The sequence below is a fragment of the Diorhabda carinulata genome, chromosome 7 (genome assembly GCF_026250575.1).
Source record: "Diorhabda carinulata isolate Delta chromosome 7, icDioCari1.1, whole genome shotgun sequence".
Taxonomy (NCBI): domain Eukaryota; kingdom Metazoa; phylum Arthropoda; class Insecta; order Coleoptera; family Chrysomelidae; genus Diorhabda; species Diorhabda carinulata.
The window spans coordinates 723,007-744,655 of NC_079466.1; the positions used below are offsets into that span (position 1 = coordinate 723,007).

The following is a 21,649-nucleotide window of genomic DNA, read 5'->3' on the forward strand; positions in this document are numbered from 1 at the left end:
TTATTACCAACCTAGATGTTATCTTGGAAAACGTGTCAATACTTTGCTACGGGTTTAACTTATTTTGTGTTTATCTGAGTGTGCGCTTTCTGTAAAACGTACCATTTGACACTAAGTTATCTATGGAACTAATAAATGTGTGTGCTCAATCATTCTATCAACTTAATATAGTTCTGTGTCATAGAAAACTTTTTTTGGTTATCTGCAAGCTAGGCATAAAATATTTCCAGAATCCCTAATTGTGGAACTTCACCTTCTAACCTTCAAAATTTTTTGTTTTCTTGTGATTTGAAACCAATTTTAAACATTCTAGAATGTCTAGGATCCCACTCTCTTATAATATCTATTATGTTTTAAATTAAATTCAGAATTTTTAGGAATAAACTTTAATAAGAGGATTTAGAAATTAGGTGATAAATAAAGCCACATAAAATCATCGGTACATTCTTATTACCGATATGAATTATTGATAAAATATAAAATATTATCGTTGTTTTAGACCTTAAATCAACTGTTACATTCGTTAACTTCATTTTATGGTTATAATTGAATAACTACTCTGTAAATCGGGTAGAACTGACCAATAAGCTACAAATTCTATAGTAGTAATTTGAGGTAAATACATTCATCCGCTGCCCAAACTCTTCTGTTAAACGTGATGAAATATTGAGAAATTTTTGAACTTTTTCCTATTTATAGTTGTATATTTGTATGTTATTATACTTACACTGATAGCTGGAAACCAACTAGCATCATTTGTATATCAATTTGTGAAATAATTCATAGTTTACTGATATTTTTACTATTTAGAAGTACTATATAAATGTAATTCATAAAGTACATACCACTTTATATCTACCCACCACTACTCTTTCGATAATTTCTTGAGCTAGCTATCATATTTAAAAAAAAAAAAACGGCGAGGACAAGGTGTTTGGAGGGAAAAACTTAGAATATAACTATATCCGCGTCGTTAGACGTAGAAATGAGTTTAGTTTGCTACTAAGAGGTCCTGATTTCCTTCCGATAGAGTCTTCAATTCATATGCAAATGTAAAAAATATATTACAAGAAAATAATTCCAGTATTGCGACATGTATCTTCGCTAAAATGTGTTGAACAATAAATAGTAAATTAAGAGAATAAAATTAAAATTCATTGAACTATTTATATGCAAATAATTTAATAACCTATTGAATTAATTAAAATAACTAGAATATAACACAGTTTTAATTTTTTTAAAGCTCTCAACTAACTCTGAAGTCCTGTTAGTTTGTCTGTTTGGGCTTTCTCATTAAATTCGCAGCAACTGTTAACCGATTGGCTTGAAATTTCGCATATTATCTCACTTCTATTACTAATACTTCATTCAATAAAAAATGAGTGAATTAACTTGATAATTTTTATATGGAAGAGAATGGTATCGAACTTTGAAATTAAACTTACAAATTGTACTAATAGATGACGTTACAAGAATCAAACAAAATCAGAAGATGGCAATACTAATTCCAAATTGTCATTTATTGAGAATATGAAAACTATGAACTGTTGAATATTATCAATATAATTAACTACGCTACAATTCCATTTATGACTTTTATTGCTCAACGATTCATTATAAAAATAAGTTGACGACGGTGTGGTTAGGTCGTCCCGTTTTAGTTAAATGGTCACAGGTTTGAATCTGAACAAGAAATGAATAATTTTGCTTTTTATATGTTATATAATGGTATTGCAATGTTTTTCGTATTTATTTCCACTTTTTCTATTCGTGCGATGAATTAATAAACACCATCCCTCACGTTCTTAATTTTAGTGCACACAATAACTTATACTAATTTACTTATAAACGTATCTATCACTTAAATAATTTCTGCGATTATTTTTTTTAATTCGTTTATTTCACTAGGAGTATTCATTTAAAACTAACTAACTGTGCTTAAACAACTCCTAAATAAAATTCTACAAACTTCTAGAACAAGAAAAACACAATAAATAAATAAATAAATAGACTTTCCTAGAAATGATTTAGAACAAATGTAGATGAAAGGCGCAGCTCGAATTCGCCGAAATTTAAAATTCCATTGTAGCTGGACAGGACGGGTCCAAGGACCCATTTCGGGAACTTGTTCCTAACAGTATTTTTGATCAAGTTAACATAATATTATGAATCTTATAATCTTTTACGTAAACTTTTAGACAAATGGGTGCCAATATTATGATTAGTCGCTAGAATTTTATTTTTCACGTTAATAAAAAATTAAATTTTCTGATTATTGATGAAAGCTCTGATCAAATAAAATCGCATTATAGGTCTTACAGACGCAGGGCTGGCATCTAAAAATTTTTTTTCATTCACTTTTGCGGCTTTTACTTTTTAATTTGAGATATTCGAAACTTGTAGTTATATTTTTTTCTTACTTGTTCTACTCTAGTATTTTTTACAATACGATTTTTTGTGTGATGTGATTTTCGAATTCACAGTCGCTCCGAATATCTGTTTGTGTTAGTTTCTGTGTTTCTAGTTTCACTAGAGCTTAATTAATATGCTTTTTAAATCTCCATTTGTTTTTATTTTTCGTCTGTGATAAACAGCGTATAGAACTGTGTCTGATTACTGTCATGAACAATCTTGCTTTTATCGAAAAATATTTTGACATCTTCAACATTTCGAATGTTTTCTTGACTTTAGCTATTGGTTCTCGTGTTATTTGCATCACTATCACTATATATTCACATATTTATGCTTCTAAATGTTATTGATCTTAGGTATCCTCTAGTTTAAAATTAGTTTCTTTTTGAAAGATAGATGAAAATTTGTCTTTATCAAAATATTATATTGACAATGAAAATTTGCGTATTTATATTTATATTCAATAGAAATTATTGAAATTTATATTCACATATATAGTCATCATCATCATTTGAACGATTCTTAAGATTTATCTAAAAAATTTTATTTTATAATACTAAGAACATCAACATACTGTTGCGGTATTTGTCGTATAAAATTAGCTTAAGTATTTTGTTTGAAAAAAATATGAAAAATGAAGAAGTATTTGACTTCATACGCATAAGAAGTGCCTCATTCTAGTGACTTAGTTTTATATTATTTGATTAAAATTATATTTCATTTAAACATCTTTGTCCAAGTGATTTATCTAATAGTTCTGAAATTACAACTAATACCTTGACGGAGTAAAACTTTCATCTTTAATAACTATTTAACTTCCTTGTAACAAACATTCTACTTTAGCTTATGTTACTAGACACCAAATTAAACCCCGTATAATGATGTTGAATCACGATAATCTTCCCAGGTGTCCGATTTTTATCACGATGCTTCCAGCGGCAACCAAATGGACGTAGTCGTAGTTCGCATAATGTATCTAGAAAAAGAGGAAGAAGAAATCGACTTGGTGATAAACACCAACGCTGAGAAAACGTTGGAGAGCTTCTGCAAGTGGCAGGTGAAGATAAATCCCAAAGATATAAACAATCCCAATCATCACGATATAGCTGTCTTGTTAACCAGGTGGGTGCGTGACTTAAAATTAATTATCTGGTTGTTGCATACGGTATGTTGTCAAGTTGTTTGCCGATGCTATCATAATTCGAATCAAAAGTGTCGATAGTGGAGGTGTGGTTGTTGTTTAAATAATTATGAACTATGAGGTGATGTGATGATAAATTTGGATCCACGTACGTGATTTCTTGTAGAAAATGATAACCATGATGGGATCAAATATTTATTTAGTGTAAGAAAGGTGGAATTAAGTCAAAAAAATCTTAGTTTAACACGTTCCATATCTAATCAGAAGCATCATGGTTGGTTGTTAAAGTTGGCTCATTTTAAAACTTTTTCCTTAGGTATGATATTTGTGCGGATGAAGGAAAGGATTGCGGTCTAATGGGTCTTGCTTATGTTGCAGCGGCTTGTACAAAAGATGAAAATTGCGCAATTAATGAAGATGGTGGTTTAACTCTTGGAATAGTTGTTGCTCATGAAATAGGACACGTGTGAGTAAAAGTTTCAAAATAGATTGTTGTAGGTTTAGCTGTAAACTATTTTCGTGTATGGTTTTATCTTTGAAAATCATATTATGTAGAATTAGTGCGCTTAAATTCTCCTGATTTCTGTATCGAATTGGCGTATTTCTTACTTCATGTAATGGATCTAGCAAGTCTGAAAGGTTTTAAAAAATATAAGACATGGGACTACCATACACCGATGAATTCAGCTTTATATATAAAAGATTCACAGAATATGGAAGCACATGGAGTTAGATTGAGCATTTTTGGACCAAAATACAACCACTTCCTAAAGAGCAAAATCATATTCAACTAAAGCACAGTGATTCTAATGTAAATATTCGGCCACCAGGATATACAGGGCAAAGAGGAAGCACATAGTCTTCCGAAAAATGGGCAATAACTCCATATTTTGGACAAGATACTTACCTTGGCCTCATGAGTTATCATGACAACTACGAACAGAACGGCTGGCTAAATATTCAGATAGAGGAACATTCCAGATCAAAGAATTCATAGCCGTATCAACCAGGGACTTTTTAAGATGTACAGAAACAAAATTAAACTGGTGGTCGATCTCCTGGCAGGACACCATCTTATGACGATAGACATAGAAGAATACGACAACTGCAGATTCTGCAGACGGTAGAACACCTAACTTACGAATGGCCTATTTGAGGAAAAGACTTAGGTACCCAAAGGAGTAGTGCTAACGCCTTAGGAAGTGGGCGAACAATCCCAGAATAATAGCCTCCTTTAAAAAGAGTTAAAGTATTTTGGAGGCAGTACAGTATGAAGCAAAGTCAAGCACAAAGTATGTGTCTGGAATAGGTGCAGATCGGCTGAGAACCAAAATAACTCCCCGAACTTGTAGCCAAAATTCAATGGGTTGTAGTCAACAAAGCCACCCGGAAAACAATTATAATTCTTTTTATTTTTCTAGAATGGGCTGTGCTCATGATACTGAAGGTGAATCGGCATGTCCGTCTCAAGCCGGTGATGAATCATATTATATAATGGCTCCGTATGTTCATATGTTCACCACCAGATGGTCAACATGTAGTAGAGGCTTTATGACAGCCCTGTTTGAGTAAATAGAATCAAGTATTCATTCAAAGTATATCCGTTTAATATATGTGAATTTTTGTCAGAAATAATTTGGGAGATTGTTTGAATGATGAACCAGAAGTATCGATTTATTCTTTAAAGAATGCATTACCGGGAACTATATACGATGCAGAAGCACAATGTGATATCATGTTTCCTGGATCGACTATCTGTTTATTGGATGATGAAGAGTTTTGTTCGGTTTTGTATTGCAAAACCGAACCCAAATCTTGCTCATCTAGAGGCGAGCCTCCCGCTGATGGTACCAAATGTGGAAATAATAAGGTGAGAAATTATGATTTTGAATGTTATATTTTATTTTAAATATTTTGTTTCAGTGGTGTTTTCACAAAAAATGTGTTGAAATTGGTAAGCGACCGGAATCTATTAACGGAGGCTGGGGCTCCTGGGGTTCATGGTCTACATGTTCAAGAACTTGTGGTGGTGGAGTATCAGTATCTGAAAGAGATTGTGACAATCCCGTTCCACAATACGGTGGTTGTTATTGCTTAGGAGAAAGAAAAAGATATCAAATCTGTAATAAAGATGTTGGTATTTATTTCAAGAATTCAGAATTAAAATTCAATGAATTAGATATAAGAAGCCGTTCTAATGATATAGATAGCAATTAAAATATTGGTCAAATATAGTGTAGATTCACAGATGAATTTGTTAGATTTGTTAAGTCCGCGAAATTGTTCTTAGTTTGAATGGTAATACGATTTTCAGCCGTGTCCAACTGGTCAGCCGACTTTTAGAGAGAAGCAGTGCACAGAAAAAAATAATAAACCATACAAAGGACAATTAAGAACCTGGAAACCATACCTCAAAAAAGGTATGCGAACTCTTGATTCATGTTTAAAAACGTTTTTTTAATTGAAATGATTTAGGATGGATATAAATTGGTCACCAATGTAATGTTGCCGGCGTTTTCTTCACTATCCACTGCCTATGTAGGTACGAATTAATAGGTTACTGGTTATTGAACAGAAATATCTCAAATATGAAATGTAACGCCCAACGCAGTTAATCATCGATAAATGTTGACAGTTTTTGTTCATTAACAATATGCGAAAAAATATTGTGTTTCTTTATGAAAGCAACATACTATAACGTGTTTCGACAGATATGGATATATACCGTATTTGGACGGCACGTTCCAATCCTACGTAAGATCTTATAGTTTTTTAATATTCGCGGTTTCCAAAATGTCCTTAATGTTCCATTGCTACTTAATTGCTATCAAGTAAGACAATTGACTGTTATAAAACATACTTATACATATTAAAAGTTTGATCTTACTTTTGATCCACAGCACAGTTTCGTTGATATTGAAAAAATCATTCACCTGGCAAGAAGGTGGTTTCGGCCAGACGTAACAATAAGCTGGTGCCGACTCCGTTCACATCAAGAAAGGTATCGAAAGATTAAGTCAATCAGATTAAGTTTTGATTATGACAGACCGAAATAGGAAATCTGGCTCAAAAATACTCTCCGACTGACTCAATTGAATCCAAATGAAGTGGACTCCAATTTGATATCGTAGAAATCGGAAAGTGATCTTTTTGATAAATATTATCACTATTTTTTAGAGACATATATCGTTGAAAGCGCAAATTCCTCTTTCTAAGTGGGAGGAAGAAGGTGCTTCGGTTACAATGTGATTAATTGTTGCGAATCGTTTCATGCAAAATTCAATTCTACCTTTTACGAAATCTCCCTCCAAATATATCTTGAGCCTAAGAAGTTGAAAGAATGTCAAATTGAAACGTATGTAAAATTGAATTGAATTGAATTGAATGGAGGTATTTTCTGTTCCTAATATTCTATTTGGAAACACAAATGTTCACTTTAGTCAAATTGATTAATTAGAATGAGAACCTTTAATTTCCACGTGAAAATGTTTTTTTTATACAAATATATACTTTCAAGGATTAATATTAAACCTTTCGCATTTGACACTCATGTCAAGCAAAAAGAAAAGACATGAAACAAAGCAAAAAACAAAAAAAATTCGTTCAAGATCCTAGGTATTTCATATTCAATTGCTGAGTTGCTGTAAAGCAGCAGTTTCTGGAGTTGATAGTATATTTAGACCAGATGCTGTAGATACCATTGATAAAATGGTTGAAGAGTATTCAGCACATAGACCAACTAATACCACTAATAGATGATCTATAATAATATTTGGACGACTACTGGATATTTCAGGACTAAATATATTTATCTTAGAGAGTTTGAAATTTTCAATTGAATCAGCTACTAAATATTGCTGTAGAAAATTCCTCTAAGGAGCTCGGAGAATTCACTCCAAAAAATGCATGTGAGAAATGACAAAATAATATAATTGATTTTTTTCATATTTTTACGTTTTGTTTTCGTATTATAACCAAGATTTTCTCGTAAGCAATGTATTCAGGCTTCGGGTCCAAATGTACCCCTAACTGTAATCTGTGTATTTTTTGGCACCTGTGACGTGAACGAGGTTGAGGATCTGTCGAAATGACAGGGATTTATCCGAGGGTGGATGCATAGAGGGACGGCATTTCTCACGCGCACGAAAAAAAATATATACATATATATCATATGTTTAGAATTACTTCTACTTTGAGACTTTTATTATCATTCATATTTGACTTGAAAGCTTGTAGAATTCTAACGATTGAGTTTTAGTTGAGCGGTTCCAATAATGGGATGACGTCAATACTAATATTCTTAGAAATAATTTCCCTATCAATTTGGTACGCGATTCTTACAAATATCTTGGATCGAAATATATCTCAAGACAACAACAGATTATTGAATTTCATTTGTACAAATATTTTTATTTATTATTATTATCCATTCAATCAATTCACAGTACAAATTAATATACAATTCAGCACAAAGTTTGACGGTGTTATTTGCTCGTTCAACACAAATCCAAAAACGTAATTAATCTCTTGATGAATACTAACAAATCTGTAAATATTTATGCATTAAACAAGTTTAAAAACCTCGAAATACTGTTCCATTTACTTTTACGTTGGGTTTATTATTATATTGTCGATCAAGAATGCTTTTTCTTTTATTTTTGAAAGGATTTGTGAGAAGAAATATATCCTTTTAGTATATAGCTCCCTTGACTAATGAATTTTTTTGTTAAATCCTGATTCAACCCTAGAAGACTGATGTTTTTCCAAGGCTAACATTCGTCGTTCCCACTACGCTACAAAAAAGTAGTTTTATTAAATAAAATACTCATTAATTCTGATCACAATTATTTATTAACAAAACAAATTTTTTTCTTTCATTAAATTCAATCACGTATTTATTACATATTAGCTTTCTCTCTAATTAAAAATACCTATTTGTTTTATTAAGTGCTAATAATAATATTGATGTTTTTGTTAAAAAACTATAAACTAAGACATTTGTGATAGATTTCAAATTTGTGTTCGCCATCTAATAATTTATTGCACTTTTTTCGCGATTTTATTCTTACACAAATTTCTGTCACTCTTATCTATTCGGCAATTGTGATTTTCTATTATTTTTAAAGTGCCCCGTTGTCCTTTTTTCCATTTCTCTAGCTTGTTCTCCGTTCTATGATTTAAGTACAGAAATATATTAAAAGGTCTAATATATGAGAAATTGAAGAAATATTTATTTTTTCACTCTTTTTTCAACATCAATTGTGTAACACGATGTACGACGTGAGAATCTCGATAAAGTTCTAACCTTTATATCATCTGTTGATCACTAAGTGGCACATACATTCTTGTATTTTTCAAATTTTATTGCATTTTCAGCATCGGTATATATTCACCATATTATCTGTAATAAAAGACGAAACGCATTGTATCGAAGAATATATATCATATTTTGAGATTCTTAGTAGATCCTGGTTAAAAGAAGTTTTTTGTCCCACTTTATCTCCAATATCAAATGAGATGCAAAAAAATTTGACATGTACTCATGAGCTAATGAGCTCCAGAGGCGTTAAATCATTCTGAACGTAATTATTCTTAACGAGGGGTCAAGTAGTTCTTGGAACCGTCATGACATTTGGTTTATAAAAAGTTTTTGCTTTCGTGAAATATTGGCTTCAATTAAATCATCACTCAAAAATATTACTGCTACAACAAGTACCTACATTAGCAAAAGTTTTTATTGAAAATCATGTTTCACGATTGACGTGTTTTTAACTATAATACCGTTTCTGTTTCAAGAGGAACCGTGCGTTTTGTATTGTTTGAATGAAGCACGGAAATTCGCAAAATTGGAACCAAGGGTCAAAGATGGGACACCATGTAAAGCCGGAACAAAAAATATGTGTATCAGTGGAGTCTGTAGGGTAAGATTGATATAATAGCGATCTTATTAATATAAATATTTAATAAACTACTCGTATAAACTGTAGAATGCGTTGATGTATAAGCTTTTTTGAAATATTGATATGTTATAAACAAATAATGGGATCAATGAATCAATAATTTTCAGAATAAAGCAGGTTTGCTTACGCATTTCCTTCATAAATACCGAATTTTACTTTTCTACAAAACTAATTATAGTAGTTGCAAATAGAGTGGGTTGTTAATGGTGTTAATCAACCACGCACTGTAAATTTTTTCTAGAAGACACTGTTATAAATGAAATACGTTCAAAAAATCTCCTTACTGTAATTACAGTTTTCATAAAACGTGCCTCACCGCCCATTACCGCAGGATTATTATTTATTCATATTATTTACTGTATTGATTTCATTCTTTTTATCTTTCAACAGAAAGTTGGGTGTGATTATCAACTGGATTCAGATGCTGTTGAAGATGTATGCGGTATTTGTAATGGCGACGGCACGCAATGTAAAATTATAGACGAAGTTTACAAAGACACCGGCGCTCGTGGTAATATATCTGTACCATTAATTTTATGAATATCCTTTTAAAATTTCATAAACATAAGCGTACTATTAGTTTTAAATCTAATATAAACATTCTATTATCCACCTGTAAACAAATTGTACAATTTTCCAATTGAGTAACTTTCAGGAAAAGAGCAGTAAAATCTTATAATATCGGGAACTAGTCAAATATCTAACACTCACTAAGTTCTGAGATTTACTAAAAAAATAATAAAAATTTTTTTGCCAAAAATCGATTTTATGCATCAATGTAATCTCCTTCAAGAGCAAAAATCATTCCGACGCTTCTCTAACCTCTCGATTTCGTACCTGTAGAAGGATTTGTCTTTTGCTTCAAAATAGGTTACAGTTTCAGAAATTGTTTCTTTATTTGAGATGAATTATTTACCGGCGAGTATTTTTTCAGTGAATATCCACTAGTCACTGAGGCCCAGATCTGGACTATACGGTGGATGAGGAAGTAGTTCGGAGAAGACGTTTTTCCCTTACATTCAAATAATCCAACAACTTTATGTAGTATTCGCTATTGATTTTATTTTCCTTTTGAAGATAGTGAATAAACAATATTCCATGCGCTTCCCAAAATACTGAAGCCATAACCTTCCCTGTTGACTGTTTTGGCTTTGGGTGCTTCAGACCTGGTTCACCGACTGCAGTCCACTCACATGATGACTGTTTTAATTCCATAGTGAAAAATCTGATTTATAACGTGTGTACATGGCCAACCACTGCTTTGAATAATCAATACGTTGTTGTTTTAGATCGACTGTGTGTAAACGCGGCACCCACATTGAAAAAAATCTTTCTCATGGTCAAATTTTCATGCATAATTGTATACACACTGCCTTCTGGTATCTTTACGGCCTCAGCTATTTCACGAAATTTAAATTTAAGATTAGATATAACCAATTTGTGCACTTCTTTTGATGTTTTTCTTGATTAAACACCTAAATTGGACGACCAGAACGTTGACCATTATCGGTGTCTGTACGACATCGTTCAAATTTAGCAAATCAATAACAAACCGTTCTTTTCTGTGGAGCAGAGTCTGGATAATCCTTTTGAAGCCAATTGCTGAGCTTGTGCAGTCTGAAGCAATGATAAATTAACAAAAAAAAATGTTATGAATCCATTGTTTTGAAAATAACAAAAGTAGTTTCACTTAGATGGCTGTTACTTTTTTCTGACTAATCAAAGTGTCATGAAATTTTACACATAATCTTTTGAAAGTTGATACTTCATATGGATTTGACAATGTCAGCGTCCTCTGTGTGTCAGTCACACGACTTTCGGAGTGATGTTATATATTGTGAATGAGTTCATGTGGTATAGAATATAATTTATCTTAAAGCAGTGACGACTCCTGGTAAAAACTTTTTCGTTTATACTATTTCCAACAAAACTTAAATTGTGAGAGGCTGATCCTCTTTGTCAAATTTTCGTTGATTGGATTGGCTTGGAGATGAAATTATGAATTCTCCTAACTACAGGAGACAAATAGGAATCATCAAGCACCACTTTAAGTCTCTTCACTATACTTTACTTCTATTGTTCTCAAAGAAAGTTTCAAAATTCAAATGTGTCAAGAACATTCTAAACAGATTTAACACTTAAACATGTTGAGGAACGTTTTGCAAAGTTTGTAATCACTTTGTCATCAAAATTGCGTGTTTCGGATATAAACATTTAATGGATAATATGGAAAGAATTGTTAAACGAGCTTCGGTCATCGCATTTTTTGATTAGATTTATTAATGAATAAAACCGTCCGGCCTCTGATATCCAAGTATCGAAAGTATCTCTCTTATTATGTCTGAAGACAGGCAATTCAAAAGACCCACCAAATTTATAATATACATTATCAAAAATAATTAATTGTATTCAACTTGATCGGTCTTTTGAATTGTGTATATACATATTTTTCGACAAATTATCACTACATCAACACTCACATTGTCTGACGAGCTTTACGATAACCAAGTAATCGTCAGAGAATGGCGGTAAACTAAAACTTACTAACAAGACCTTCCTATTTGTATCAAATTTTCTCACTAATGAATCTTCTTCCGCGAATAATAATCCCAGCAAGGAATTTCACATTCACTCCTTAATTAATAATCGAAGGCAATGGGCTTGTTTAGGAGTTTGCTTATATTTAAGCTATTCTTATATTTAACAATGTCAATATGTACTTTCGAATGCATCCAACAACTTATTGGTCGACGGTGTGCTCGGCACTACCCGATTTTTCTGTCTGTCCTTATTTCAAATGAGCTACGCGCTCCGTAAACCTCACATTAACAGACCTCCAGTATGCTTCTAGTCACAATACCACACAGCAGCTTAAATTTTTCTCTAAGACTTTTTGGTAATAGTCCACCTTACTTTTAACAGATTATCTTTTCTTCACATGAATAATTGTAAAATCTTTTGTTATTCATTGAGTAATAAACAATAAAATAGTGTACAAAACCACACACAATTATTATATCAGGATTTTTTTAAGATCATATCGTTCTAAACAACTCGACAATCGCGAAAAAATCTATTTCTCACGCATCTAAACACTTTATTAAGCGCTGCGCTGAACTGAATGCAGCGAAATTCTCCAGTTAAACACGCAACTATTATAGACTCCTGAGGCTTTAATAGAGCCAACGTAGGTCATGAATAGAGCGCGAAGACCAGGGTTGTGTACCTCAGATGAATAATAATACTGCGACAACGTGAAACGGAAGGTATGTAGGATAAGCAACTGGTCGAATTACTGACTTGTTTAGCAAGATATTACAAGGCGACTGACCATTTATGATATTTAAATAAACGGTTTATTAGTTTTTTGTTCCAAATTTTTTTAAGAGCTCCGCTACGCTTATCCTATCCATGTATGAAATAATTGTGATTTGATGAACCGTTTAGACGGTTTACTTTCAAATCACCTTTTGTATTTTGACAGTTTCGAAGATATACTTGGTACTATTAATTTCATATCCATATTATACAAAAAGTGTTCAACAACAGAAAGTAATTAACAAAGAATTAACAAGCTTTTTATTGAACCAATAATCTTGTTTTAAAAATAGTGGAAGGAAAAAAGTCTAGCAATAGATATAAATAGCATCAATTTCTTTTACAAAATGACTTCCGATGGACGCCAATGTTCCCAATTACTTCGACCGTTTTTTCTTCGTCTTTCACTTCACTCATTTATGGCTACTCGATTAATTCCTGGTGATTTTTTGAAATTCTTTTCATCCTGTCGACTACGCGACTCGTCTCAACATGAATTCTGTTTCAGATTACAAGAAAGTGGCGACGATTCCACAAGGTAGCAGAAATGTGAGGATCGAAGAATTGGCACCGTCAGTAAATACTATCGCCATCACCGATAAATCAGAGAAACAGTTTTATCTCAACGGAAACCAGTAAGATCGCTATTTTAATGTTCTCGCTTCTAGACAGGTCTTTCGCAACTAAAACGCACATTTTTAGTTTTAGTTTGTTTCAATGACAATTCAGTTCAGGATTCGAAAGACACGCATCTCCTGTTGAAAATAAGATTATTTTAATGTGTATCTTAGGGATTTATCTAATTATGACAAAATATAGGAAGAAATGAATAAATATGAGGTCATCCCATTAAATATGACGTTTACTAAGCATGTTCCAAAAATGGTTGAGACTCGGGCTTCTTCCTATCTTATTCCCAGTCATAATTATTCTTCCTCACATGCAGTGACGGTTATAAATTTTGTATCATTACTCTATTTACTGCAGCGCGGACTAGACTAGCTGAGTTGTTAGTTATTTGAACCATTAAAGAAGATTGCGTCGACCCATATTTCTCCTACCCATTATTTCGCCATGGATCATCAAGTGAAAAATGTCATTCTTGATCAATACCACTACGGCAGATGCCCTTCCTATCTACAATATCTACGCAGACGTAGCTCATTAGCACCGAGATCTTTTGCAGACCCCCAGAGCGGCGATTTATCTTTCTTTGAAGAAGTGCAAATCTTTGAAATCAGCTACCAAGGCATGTTTCCCCCGAGTCCTAAAACATACATAAGTTCAAGATCAATATCCATAGGCAATTCCATACGGCAAGCACCACTCGAACTACATAAGTGTAATAGGGTTCACCCTCTTGTGCAAATTATTCTTATTTACCTTTCCTAGTAGTGTTGACTATTTCTGAATTTTGTTTCAGGTCTTCGGTGTTTGTAACTATATCGGCTCACCTTATCTTTGAAATACTTTGAATTCCAAACGTTTGAGAGATTTTTCTGTGAGTTTCAATGCCTCTGCGCCTCACGAGAGGTCAGGAAAGATACAATATCTTGCTATACTAATACGTAGATCAAGGTTAAGATCACGGCTCAAAAAGATTTTGTTATTTTAATATTTGTTCTTGCTTTGGTTAGTCTTGCTCATACTATATTGCAAAAGTATCATCAGCGTAGCGTTTATTGATGTCAAGTTTCTCATTAACCAAGACATCTTCATCGACTTTCTTTGGAATTTCATTCAATATTTTCTCAAAGTATAAATCAAAGAATAACTGACATAGAATGCATCCTTGTCTTACTTTGGGAACTTTGGTTGTCTACCCGAACGCTAGTGGTCTGATGCCAGTAGAAATTAGTGATAATGCGTAATCTATAGGTGACTTTTATCATTTAATTCTCTATAAAATAATTTTACATAATTCCACAGCACATATTATATCAACGTTGTTCATATCTCTACATCTGTGACTCAGCACTTGAGTTGTGAACAATGCTTCACGCGTAACTGATCCATTTCGGAAACAAAATCGAGTGTTTCTAATTCCTTTTTCAAGAATGACCCCAGAACGGATTAATGGAATAATATTACACAACAAGGTCTCAGTACTTCAATACCATTTCCACCAAGCAGATGTATTTTTGAGTCCATTCTATCTATTCCTACTGCTTTTCCGTTTTTTGCGAAGTTTATTGCTTTGGACACCTCGTCTTCTGCGTGTCTTTATTTTCAAAACATAATCTATTATCCTTTTAGTATATATTCTCGGCAATAAAAACAAATTTAATCTTGTTATCTAATTTAACATAATCGTAGTTGCTTCCACACCATGCTATTTCTGTGCACTCTTCACTTTTCTTCTCTTATACATTAGAGAAAGTATTTTGTCTATCATCCATCTTCATCTGTTAGTTTCTCTAAGTTTTTCTTATTGACCATTCTTCAAGGTGGTTTTGCATCCCCTAAACAGCTTTCAGTTCATTCCAATCTTGATAGGTACAATGCGTTCTTCTATGTGTTAGGTGGCAGAATGGTAAAATGCTTATTTAGTTGGTTGGTAGCGATATGTTGAACGGTACTTTATATTAATCAGTCCGGATATGCACAAAATGTACTAGTTTTTGGCTACTTGGAAGGAAGAGGATTGAGGATCACTGACTGCAACAACTGAGTGATTTTTGAGTCTCATACTCAAAGGGATTATAGGTATTGGCTTAGTATTTAAGGAGAAAGAGATATGATGCTGAAGTAAAAATGTTATGAAAGTAAAAAAATTCCAAAAATGCATAAAAAAGGATTTGGGAGATGAAGTCATGAATAAAAACTAAATACGTTTTCATTTCAGTCAAGAATCCGATGATGGAGAAAAATTATTTGGCAAAACAGAAGGTATATATACTCATCCGGAACCTGGAAGAGAATCTCTTAAAATCCATGGACCCACAACAGAGGATTTGATATTATTTGTGAGTTGGAATTATCTTTAGCTCATTTTGTGGGTATATCATATATATTAAATTGATAATTTGGGAAAGTTTGATATATAAAAATAAATTTTGACGTATTGCTCTTTCCTAGTAACGCTCGTATCCTTAATTTCAAGAATGGTATCAAAATGTTTCTCTTTTAGACCGTTTTCATTTGCTAAATCTGATGGTTAAAACAGATGTGATCCGACTTTTAGCAGTTAAAAACTCGTGAAACAAAGCGACTTATGATATGGCTTGTTGTCAAGAACCGGTGGACAAATTTTAAATACTTTCTTGTTAATTTTTGGAATTTACCGATGTTCCCTTTGAAACGGAATCTGATAACACTTTATAGTTATAATTGACGAAAGAAATTATGAGATTTTTTAAATTTTGACAAAGAAATTGACAAAATTCATCCATTGTTTTCCGTACTTCGTACCAAATATTGAATATTTTGTTCTATGTAGAAGGCGTAAAGATTTATCTTAAAATTTAAATATTCTTTTAAGTAATTGAATTGGTAATTGAATAAATCGTACGATAAAGAAAAATGATAATTTCGTAGTTTAAATAAATGACATATTAAACAGGCCTACGGATTTCGGTTGAAATGCTATAAAATATTTCTCTAGAATTCCTTTCACTTTAAGATCCCGCATCCCTTAAGCAATAAACTTATTTCAGCACCACCTACTTGGCGTAGAGATAAGCCAAAATAATCAGTATGGTAATTGCCGTATACCGCAACATCTACAGTATCACCGCAAAATCCTGATGTTTACGTTAAGGTGATTAGATAACCAGCATAGCCCACAATATGTGAAGGTTTTTGAAATATGTTTCGCAAATATCAATACTAAGCTCTTCTCTAAAAGTCTAACAAACAAAAAATGAAATTAATCAGCTACATTACCGGTTTATAAAGCATACTATCGTAAATGTTTTTTCATAACCAAATTATGCTTATTCTTCCCAGACATATAAGTGAATTATAATCTGCTTAAGAAATAATCAAATTCTCAACATTTCATGATTCTTCATTACTGATAATAGGTTTGCTTCTATGAAGAAAAAAATGTCGGCTATCAATATACTTATGCTGAGCCAGCTTCTGATCTTGGTTATTCTCCGCATTATCATTGGGAACTATTGGAATGGTCGGATTGTGATGTAAAATGTGGTGGGGGTACACAAGTTTCAAAATACGATTGCGTTGAAGAGAGAGCAGGAAAAGTCAGCTCAAATTTTTGTGCAGGAGATGAAAAACCTGAGATTTCGATACAGAAATGTAACGAGCAACCATGTAAAACCAAGTAAATTCCACTACATTAGAGCTTTATTTCGAAGTTTATCAAATTTTTGTATTTTTCAGATGGAAAGTTGGAAAATGGGGACCTTGTAAAGCTTGTAAGAATATCTCAGGTTTACGGAAGAGATTAGTAGAGTGTGTTCGTGAGAATCCAAAACAAGGAGCAGAGGATACACTAGTAGAAGATTCAGTTTGTGAATCACCTCGTCCGGCTTCCAGTGAATTATGCGATTCAGAGAGGAAATGTAGGACTAGAGATGTGACTTGGGCATCTGAGGACGCATTAAGAGATGTATGGGCACAACTTGATAAATTTAGAAGACATGGAAAGGGAAAGAGGGCACCGGTAAATGGTATCTAATTGATAATACTCGATAATATAGTATTATAAATATGTTTCAGGGCAATAACAAGATAGTGAGAGATACTAGCTCCAGTACAACTGAATACTGTACTCATCATGATGATACCAAATCCTCGAATCGAACAAAAGAACCTAAAATAAAATTCAACGTGGGAGAAGTGATCAAAGACAGAATCCCTCAAAAAGAAATAAAACTACTGAAAGTTCCTTTGAAACAATCTCAAATTTCCACGAATATTTCTGATAGTGTTTTTGAATCTATGGGGGACTCAATTGGCGATCAATTAGATACTGGTCACGTTGTCGTAGTGACTGGAAAAGATGCCGAGCAAGAGTTGAAGGATTTAGGTCACAATGCTTTAGAAAAAGATTTATTATCATCAACTACAGAAATAGGAGCGATAAATATAGATATCAGTACCAAAGAAACTAAGAAAAGCACTACTAAAGAGTCGATCAATACAACGGGAATGAAGAAGAAAGATAAACAAAAAAAAAGAAGCTAAGATTTCTATTAAAAAAGACAGTACCAAAAAATAAGCTTTACAGAAGTATTATTATTATCTATCTACTATTTATTATTTTACCCAAATTTTATCTATTGTATATTTCATTGTTAATAATAAATATATATGTATTATTTTTAATTTCTTATTTCTTAGACCTTTTGATATATTTATGCTTCTCAATGCTCTTGATTTAAGGTCTCTCTGTTTTTCAGTTTTTATGTACCTTTTTATTGGGTATTTATACAAATCCTTCAGTTCCTGCTTTGTTCTTCTATTACAAAGAGCCTCATTTTCCGTAACATCTTCCTTTCCTATATAAAACCAGTTTTGTTTTTTCTGTCTTGGTTAGAAACCATGTTTCATTACTCGTATAAATGAATATATTCTAATTTTGGGTTGCTCCAGATAACTATATCATTAATTTACCTAATTATCCCATGACTTTACTCTTTTCTACTATCACTTCATTTATTTAAATTCTCTCTCTTCCGATTTAACTTCCATGTATTCTTTTTTTTTCAACCACATTCTGTCTAAGCACCATATATTTGGTTTATTTCGGTTTATCCTTCGTCCATAACTTTATTGTATCAGAAGCCTGCTTCAAATCCATAAACATAACTTGAAGGCCTAGATTTTTATCATTATCTGATGCGTTATTCCACCTACTTTTTTGAAACCTTCTTGGTATCCTCCCTCTATTTTTTCTTGGTAATCGATCAATCTTTTACTCAAAATTGTGGCCATAATTTCCACACCTCCCTTCTTGACTACTGGACATATTATTCCATTATTGCATCTCTCAGTCATTCGCTCTTCGATATTGTCCGTCTGCATATTCTTTCCTTTATACCTCCTCCGTTATACTTAATATTTTCTGCTGGAATACCATTCTTTCCTGCTGTCTCATGTTTCAATATTCCTTTCTTTTTTGGTTCCTTAATGAGTAACAATTTTTATTAAAAAATGTATCTTAAATGAGTGAAATCCACATGCTATCTGCATACGCTCGATACATTTTAACAAGTATTCTTACTTCCAGTTAGACTATCTTATTGACGTTATAGTTGATTGTGTTGCCTAATTTTGTTTCTGCACGATTAAGTGCATGAATATTTATTTTATTATGAGCTCTTAAATTAAAACAGACAGTACCACGATTCGACTTTTTTCATTTTCTACGCTTTCAAGAACTAAAACTAGATAATTTTCATAAATTATCAGCCATAATGGTTATACTACAGGGCGATCCAGAACTAACACTAATATAGCCGCTGGATGATAAAGTGTTTAATGTTATTGTGACTTTTGGAAAATTATGATTGGTTTAATTCAATCATAGCTTTCGAAAGGAATCACGTCAATTATTGTTCGGAAACTGGTCGAATTAATTGGGTCGTATGATAGGATCATTTCTACTCTCTGAAGAGTTGTTTCATTTGTTTATGGTTTTTTGAACTTTGAAAATTATTTATTTCATTTAAATGGCTGTCTACTATTTGAGGTTTTATACTTTTCGGCATTTAACGCTAAAAATAGCTTATTAGTATTAGTGCCAAATCTGTGCGTAGGGGAAAATCATTAATAACTCCTCAGTAAAAATTATTGAACATCTAGAATCTATTATACAACTGAATAAATAAAAGTTCTTGTAGATCATGTTTTAAATTTGAAGTTTCCACCAATCTAGTTTCAAACTGTTCTTGTTATGGAATAAATTTCAAGCAATTGTAAATTATAAAATGAAACTTTCCAAATTTTACATACCTAGACACATCGACATTAGTAAGTTACACACGCCATCTAGGCCCATATCGTGATAATTATTTCCTTCCAATCTTTTCCTTTTCTTGTTTTCGTCTTCTAGTCACGAACATCCCTCTCTCTCTCTTTTCATTAGATCGCTTTGTGCCTACGCATACCATTTCATTTTTTGGTCATCATTTTTTCGTATTCGTCATTGTCTTTGATGTTCTTGACTTTCTTCACCATATGTCTCCGTCGTTTATCCTTCTAAGTAAATGTCTCTTCCAAATGTCTAATTCGGTTTCCTCAAATTTATTTTGTATCCACATCTCGCTTGTATGAATTACTGTCGGTCTGATGACTCTCTGATATAGATGCAGCTTAGTGTTTTGGGATATATGTTCTTGAATATTAGTATCTTGTTTATTATATCTAACTGTTTGCTTACTGCTTCTATGTTCTCTCCCTCATCGCCATTGTCTTCGATAAGTGCTCCAAGGTAGACTGGACTGTTGACTTGAACTCAATTATATTTGTTTGTGTAATTCTACTCTCTTTGCTTCATGCGTTTTGGGATGCGTCACTTCCATAGACTTGGATTTCTCCTTGCTATTTGCCATTTCCACAAAAGCCATTCCCATCTCTCTCAATTATCTTTCACTTGTTGATAAGATTACCACATCATCTTGCATAGCCACTGCGCTGTTTGGGTTTCCAGTTTTTTCGTGGTGATCATTCCGCTTCTTCGTAATATCCAGAATTATGTTGACAACGTTGTAGTTAGAGGATCTCCTCTTAAAATAACAAAAGGACAGCCTCAATAAACTCGACTCGGCTACTACCCAAATCCTTAGGTAGCAACAGATCATCACCATCAAGGGTGATTCAGTCAAGACAGCTTCACAAAAATGTTTGAAGTCCTCTTCAAGAACAAAAAGCTATACACCTCACAAGAGTTTCTAATCTTCTACAAGGCAGATTCGTCCATATTTAGAATGATCCTGGCACATTTGGAGTTCGGCTTCCAAGCATACTCTGAAGATGCTCGGCTTACAGGCGAACCAGAGTTGATCAGAAACTTTCACAGCTTAGAGCATGGAATGAAGGTCGTCGATCTGACTTTGTTTTACCGATAATTCCTCGGCAAATGCTGCTCTGAGCTATCGAACAGTAAACTTTTGCAATACTTTCTCAACAGGTAGATATCCGAGTTCGCCTGCAGACGTCCAGAACTTCAATTAATCGGGACTCATTTCTTAGGAGAGTACTACAACCTACAGAAGTTCAAGATCATTATCCACAGGTTTCTCTACACGACAGGCACCATTCGAATAACTCGAGTGTAAAAGTGCTTACCACCTTGTGCTAACTTTTTACAAAAAAGCTTAAGCTTTGAAAATAGAGGGGAATATAGTCCCATCATGCAGCTGTAAGCATTAACTTTATCGACGAATTTTAGTTGGTTTATGGAAATCGTTTCATATATTTTCCGTTATTCTTGAATTATTTCCTTCAAAATAAAAAAATTAATCGCGATTAGAAATGTTGATATGACATATTTCCAAAAACTATGTAGTCCTTTCTTTTCTCTTAAATTTTTAGATTAGTGAAATAGGTATACACTTTTTGGCATGTAATTAACTCACCCTACCTTAATTAGGCGCGCTCGAGAAGTTCTCAGATCAATTTTCTTTTGCTGATCTGATGGTCATATATAAGGTATAAACTCGTATATCAATTCAGCAGCCCTTTAATCAATTTATAAATTCTCGCTGAGGTTGTCCCACTATTATGTCGATAAAATAATCGATTGAGGTTGAAAAGTTTAAATATAATATCGTCTATTTCGAGCAAAATTACGTCGAAAACAATTTCCATATTTTAGTTCATAGAATCATAATAATTTCACAGAAATCGA

At 32.8% G+C, this 21,649-nt stretch overlaps 1 protein-coding gene across 1 annotated transcript in view; it reads left to right on the plus strand.

Moving 5' to 3' along the window:
- The window catches only part of LOC130896532 (A disintegrin and metalloproteinase with thrombospondin motifs 12-like), a 39,739-nt gene extending 21,757 nt beyond the window's left edge, over nt 1-17,982 (plus strand). The window contains exons 5-17 of the mRNA XM_057804715.1: nt 3,320-3,534; nt 3,870-4,019; nt 4,975-5,121; nt 5,183-5,423; nt 5,477-5,686; nt 5,868-5,973; nt 9,350-9,474; nt 9,904-10,024; nt 13,340-13,466; nt 15,677-15,797; nt 16,857-17,116; nt 17,176-17,458; nt 17,515-17,982. Of these exons, the coding sequence (XP_057660698.1) occupies nt 3,320-3,534; nt 3,870-4,019; nt 4,975-5,121; nt 5,183-5,423; nt 5,477-5,686; nt 5,868-5,973; nt 9,350-9,474; nt 9,904-10,024; nt 13,340-13,466; nt 15,677-15,797; nt 16,857-17,116; nt 17,176-17,458; nt 17,515-17,982 (2,574 nt within the window). The remainder of the gene's footprint in view (nt 1-3,319; nt 3,535-3,869; nt 4,020-4,974; nt 5,122-5,182; nt 5,424-5,476; nt 5,687-5,867; nt 5,974-9,349; nt 9,475-9,903; nt 10,025-13,339; nt 13,467-15,676; nt 15,798-16,856; nt 17,117-17,175; nt 17,459-17,514) is intronic.
- The last annotated feature ends 3,667 nt before the right edge of the window (nt 17,983-21,649 follow it).